This window comes from Gekko japonicus, unplaced genomic scaffold (genome assembly GCF_001447785.1).
Source record: "Gekko japonicus isolate JY-2015 unplaced genomic scaffold, Gekko_japonicus_V1.1 scaffold2699, whole genome shotgun sequence".
Classification (NCBI taxonomy): domain Eukaryota; kingdom Metazoa; phylum Chordata; class Lepidosauria; order Squamata; family Gekkonidae; genus Gekko; species Gekko japonicus.
This window is the reverse complement of record NW_015169262.1, coordinates 59,169-64,944: the sequence shown is the minus strand read 5'-3', so window position 1 is coordinate 64,944 and position 5,776 is coordinate 59,169. Positions and strand designations below refer to the sequence as shown.

The following is a 5,776-nucleotide window of genomic DNA, read 5'->3' as shown; positions in this document are numbered from 1 at the left end:
CATAGGCTGGATGGTGGTAAGGTAAACAGTAGTGGGTGAGGGTGGGAGGGGGGTGGGGGAATGGACGCCGCAGCCGGAGGCCTCTGCATCCCGTTGCCGGCCCTGGAGTGAGTGGGGGGGAAGGGACCCGGCCTCCAGTTGCCGGCCCAGGAGTTGGTGGTGGGGGAGGGGAAGGGAGTGGGCGACAGGAGGCTTCTGCCTCCTGGAGCCTGGAGAGGGTGGGGTTTGCAGAGGGGTGGGACCTCAGACAGGTAAAATGCCATAGACTAAACCCTCCAAACCATCCATTTTGTCCTGGGTAACAATTGCTGCCAATCTCCAGGTGAGGGCTACAGATCACTCACAATTACAACTGCTCTTCTGGTAGCAGAGATCAGTTCCTATGGAGAAAACAGTGGACTTTGTCATTATACCCTGCTGAGGTCACCACAGCAAATTGACACTGTTTGCCCAAAGCCAGAGCACTGCCCCAGAGCCTCTTTCTAGATTCCGTTGTATTGCTTTCACAACGGGCTTTACTGCTAGTTATACAAATATTTCATAGAATCATAGAGTTGGACCAGGGTCATCTAGTCCACCCCCCTGCACAATGCAGGAAATTCAGAAGTACCTCCCCATCCACACCCGCAGTGACTTCTATTCCATGCCCAGAAGATGACAAAAAACCTCCAGGATCTCCAGCCAAACTGGCCTGGAGAAAAATTGCTTCCTGACCCCAAAGTGGCGATCAGCATTTCCCTGGGTGTGTAGTATTTGAACTGTATTCTAAAAATCTAGTTTCCAACAACTTACAAAATGCATTGCGCATTCTGGCACTGCGTGTTCATCAGCTGCACATTTCTTCCCAAGCTCTGTGATGTGTTCTACCATTTTTTCCACATCTTCGTATGTGATATTTGGCACATAGTGAACAAATGAGACAAGGGCACTGAAAAGGAGCATATGCAGTTAAGAAAACAATTATCTCTACCATGAATACTTTGGACAGGAGAGTTTTTGTAGACATGGCAATGAGTGACAAGCATAGGGAATGAGCCCAGTGGAGCTTGAGAATATGAGACATTGACCAGAAACACTCAGAGCTCTCTTATTTAAACATGAATCTCCTTTGCTGAAGAATTAAGTCTCCATATGAGTTTTGTGCCAGCCTTCCATTTGCATGCCAAAAGACACAAGTCCAATATTCTTTAGGAGGATACAACCAAAGGCATTAAAACTGTCACTGGAGGTTCCCTCTTAGAATGACCCACTACTTTGAGGATTGAAGTCAATTTAAAATTAAAATATTTGCTCAGTCTGACAGTCAGCTAAAGGACTAATCAAATATGTTTTCATCAACTCATCTGCATCAATATGCATTTTAACAAAAACATAGCTCAGAATAAAAAAGGGATCTTGTCTTTGCTTTTCAGTGATGGAAATCATTTTTGCAGCCTGCACCTTTAGAAGAGGCAGTCTTGCAGGTGTGTCACAGAGAAGATGGCAGGCATCATGCCATCTGCTTTTAAAAATCATTTCTAAAAACTGGTCGCCTATGAAGAAGAAGAAGAAGAGATTGGATTTATACCCCGCCCTTCACTCAGAGTCTCAGAGCGGCTTACAAACTCCTTTCCCTTCCCTTCCCCTCCACACAGCAGACACCCTGTGAGGTAGGTGGGGCTGAGAGAGCTCTTTCTAGAACTGCCCTTTCAAGGACAGCTCTTATCAGAACTATGGCTTGCCCAAGGTCATCCAGCAGGTGCAAGTGGAGGAGTGGGGAATCAAACCCGGTTCTCCCAGATTAGAGAATCTAACCACTACACCAAACTGGCTCCTGTGGGAGGGGACATCTTAACTAAGCTGCAGGGTTTAATTGCTCCAAGAGTTTCCTTTAATCTACTAACAGTCCATTAGCCAACAGTCCAGATGCCTGTTGCATCTGACTTCATTTGATGGCTACTTTGTATTGCTAATCTGTACCAACTATTATGTTGCTAACAGTTCTCCTGTCCTACTCAGTTGTCCTTTGGATTTTTAGACCAGGTCACCTCCAGCCTGGTTTTTTGATCAGGTCAACTGAATCAAATCAAGCAAGTGACGTCTGAGACTTACATGCCTTTAAAATCCTCATCTGGTATTTCAGAGTAGCTGTGCCCGATGGTGTCACGTGGCCCTGAAAAGCAGACAGTTAGCAAATATGCAGTCACTGCTTTTCATGACAATATATTGCTTTGTGCTTTCAAGAGGAAAGACCGTGGAGCTGTTGGTGTCTCCGTGTACACATGGCTAGGACGAAGATCAGTGGCTATTGGCCAAAATTAATAGGATTTACTCAAAACTACATCACGGGGATCACTCTGTAATTACACTGCCTCATTCACCCATGGTCCAGAAAGGAAGCTCCCTGTTCAGAAAGCGGCTCCCACACAGCAAAGGTGGGCGGCAGCCATGCACATCTACCTCGGCAGCCTGATGCACCTCTGGCTCTCACTGGATCGGCGGGTGGGCCCTTTCGTCAGGTGGGGAGCACACAGCCTTTGCTGGGGTCACGAGTCAGCTCACTGGCCTCACGTGGTCTTCCATTTGGCCCCGTTGGCAGTTTAAACTGTCACACAAATCACATCATCTCCAGGATTCACAAGATACCAGGAGCTGCTTTCCCCAGTACAGTTTTTTCCCTTATGCATCTAGTCTTGACTGCTTGAGAAAGTCATAGAAATTATTGCCAAATGCTACCAGCCCATACACTACCTTTACCATTTGTCCACATCATGGGAACAGAAGGGAATATTCTTGTGTGCAAAAGGTGTATTGCTGGAAGCATTAAACTGAGGCTGCTAGGAGGGAAAGTTATCTGGACTCTAAATGAAATGTCATGGACTAGAATTGCACATTAAAGTAGCTAGAAGGTATTACTAGTGCAAAAAAAAGAAAAAGGAAATGGGACAGGGCTTAACTTAAAAGAGCCAGTGCAGATCAAAAGAAGAGACAGGATGGAAGCTCCCCAAATATTTATTTTTATTTATTTTATTTATTATTTGTATTTGTACCCCGCCTTGCCTGACAAGTTGCACAATTTATTGTGTAACATCAACATATCACATTTTAGAGTTTGTTTGTTTAGTGTGAGAAGGAAAAGTTACAATGCAGAGTCCCTCCACTTGCCCTGTGCAGTATCTATCTACTACAAGTTGCCCATGTCTGACCTCACAGTGTTGTGCGTTTCCCTGCCCCTCAGCTTGCTTGGAAACACATGACATCATGATTGTAGCAGACGGGTGAGTTGTACTAGAAATACAGCTGCTATTTTCAACAGTAGCTGCTTGTCTACTATAATGTCTAATACCAGCCCAAGTCCCAATGTCCTGGACCATTTTCTCTGTGGACTGAGCCCTCAGTTTTTAAATAGCATCGCAAACCCAACACAAGTCTGATTAAGTCACATGAACAATTTTGAAGCACTTCTTACCTACATCCCGGGATCTTCTGGGCAGGTGTTTTGATTCAGTAGAACTTACCAAGAAAATAAAAGAAATGAATGTTACCCACTTCATGGTTCCAAATTGTTTGGGGGCTGGAATATGCAAGGCAGAAAGAGCAAAAGAGCAGACAGAGCTTTTATACTCTGCTGATGTCCATGTTGGGTTAATCACAACCCATATTGCTGTCGTAGGTCTTGAGAGAGACTCCTGCTAATAATTAAATGGATAAATATTTGCTCATTGTGTTTGTTAAGTGGACATCTTGTCACAGAAAGACCTTGCAAACTCATTATTCTTTCAGAATCTGGACAAATAGACTCTAGTACGTTCTTTTATCATACTGCAAATAATGGAGTTAAGCAAACGGCTATCTTCATGCCCATAACCTGTATCCCAACCTTCCCGCCAAAATATACTTGTCCAAAGGTGAGCGGAGCTGATGTGAGCAGACAGGGTGCTCTGGCCAGTGGAAAAACCTCAAGTTCATGGAGGAAGCCAAGGCTGCTGATGAGTAAGCAGTTGATCCTTTGCCATGGAAGCCGACATTTTTGACTGGTTCCACAGCCAGCAACTGAGTACACACTTGTCAGAAAGGTTATACTTTATTGCAGAGCTACAGATGCAGTAACATGGTCACTGTTAAGAATGGCGACGTTTCTACAAGCACAATGGGATATAGGGTATTCGTATGCACACACCCCATCCATAGGCCAATTGGTCTGACTCCGGCGTGCGGGAGAAGGGGCCCCAGGCCGTTAGAGCCGAAGCTGGGAATCGAAAGCTATCCCACGGTTACATGATGCCCAGACACTACACAGGCAATCTACAAGGTCAGTGTCAGGGTTCACTTGGAATCAACGGAGTCACTTTGCATTGAACAAGGTTACTTTATTGAAGCCATGGATCACTGAACAGGTCTCTGATTGGAATAACATAATGCGGAAGCACAAGCAACATAAAGGGAAATCAAAATCATTTTTAACCAATGATCATTATTCCCGCCCTGACATCCAGAGTATTTTTACGCGCTCATTTCATGAGAAAGCAACGGCCCCTGCTATCAGCAGCTAGCAGTTCCCATAGACTCTACTAATTAAAACAAAGGCTAGAACTCTTTATCTCCCACCTGTTGTCCTTGAGAAGAAAGTGTTTCCCCAACAAGCATAGTCATTACATCTTCTACGCCTGCGCAAGCAATTCTACACTGTTAGCAAGCAGTTACACAGAAGAACAGTTTGCATCATCCATGGGGGGGGTATTGGACATAGGGGGTTCATATATATACTGAAAGACATTCATTGGCAGCTTGCTGACAGTCAGTGATAATGAAGTACTACAGAAGCAAGGAAGGAATGCAGCAGCGGCTGGTACACAGGTCAAGCAAATGAACCCCAGCCCATAAACATCATGACAGCATAGCTGACATTCTGCCCTCTCAAAAACCAGCTTCTCCCACCCATTCCGAGAGACCTCCCGGTCATTCCAGGAGACCTCCCGGTTTGTCCGGGAACTCTCGGTTTGTCCGGGAACTCTCGGTGGAACTTGCGCAACAGTCTAGGGGCCCGAATATCCCCTACTTCCACCCATTCGAGGTGCTGGGGTCCAAAATCCAACCATTCCAGCAAATAAAACAGTTTCCCCTGTTTGAGTTTAGAGTCCAAGATCTTTGAGATTTCATAATGTTCCTCACCCTCAATCATGATAGGAGGGGACACCGGTTGCAACGGTCGCCAGGTGCTTGAGCCAGAATCCCGTTTCAGGAGGCTGAAATGAAATACAGACTGAAGATTCCTCGGGTTCTTAGGGAGATCTAGATCAACAGCCACATCCTTGATCATCCATTTCATCTTAAACGGACCAATGTACTTCCACCCTAGTCTTCGACTAGGCCGTAGGACTTTGATGTTCTTAGTAGACACATACACCGAATCACCAGGCTGCAGAGCCCAACCCTCCACCCTTCTCTTGTCAGCCTGAGCCTTATAAGCCTCCTTGGCTGCCATTAAAGTCTTGCAAAGGAGCGGCCACGAGTCCCGTAATTGTTGACACCATTGAGCCGCATCCCCCAGCCCCAAGTCATTTGGCCCCTCCAAAAAAGGTACTGGGGGACAGTCCGGTAGATGAATGACACGTGTTATTATAACAGAACTCGGCCAGGGGCAGATCTACCCAATCATCATGTTGATAATTGGTGAAAAAGCGGAGATATTGTTGCAAGGTCTGGTTAACCCGTTTCGTCTGTCCATCAGTCTTGGGGTGATAGGCGCTGCTCATGGCCTGTTTGGCCCCCATCAGTTTCATAAGCTCCCCCCAAA

The 5,776-nt window shown here is 45.9% G+C and overlaps 1 protein-coding gene across 1 annotated transcript in view; it reads right to left on the bottom strand.

Moving 5' to 3' along the window:
• LOC107114919 (serum albumin-like) overlaps positions 1 to 3,533 on the bottom strand; it is a 31,521-nt gene extending 27,988 nt beyond the window's left edge. Inside the window, exons 1-3 of the mRNA XM_015416526.1 lie at positions 3,449 to 3,533; positions 2,092 to 2,152; positions 793 to 928 (exon numbers count right to left, since the gene is read on the bottom strand). Of these exons, the coding sequence (XP_015272012.1) occupies positions 793 to 928; positions 2,092 to 2,152; positions 3,449 to 3,533 (282 nt within the window). The remainder of the gene's footprint in view (positions 1 to 792; positions 929 to 2,091; positions 2,153 to 3,448) is intronic.
• Between the last annotated feature and the right edge of the window lie 2,243 nt (positions 3,534 to 5,776).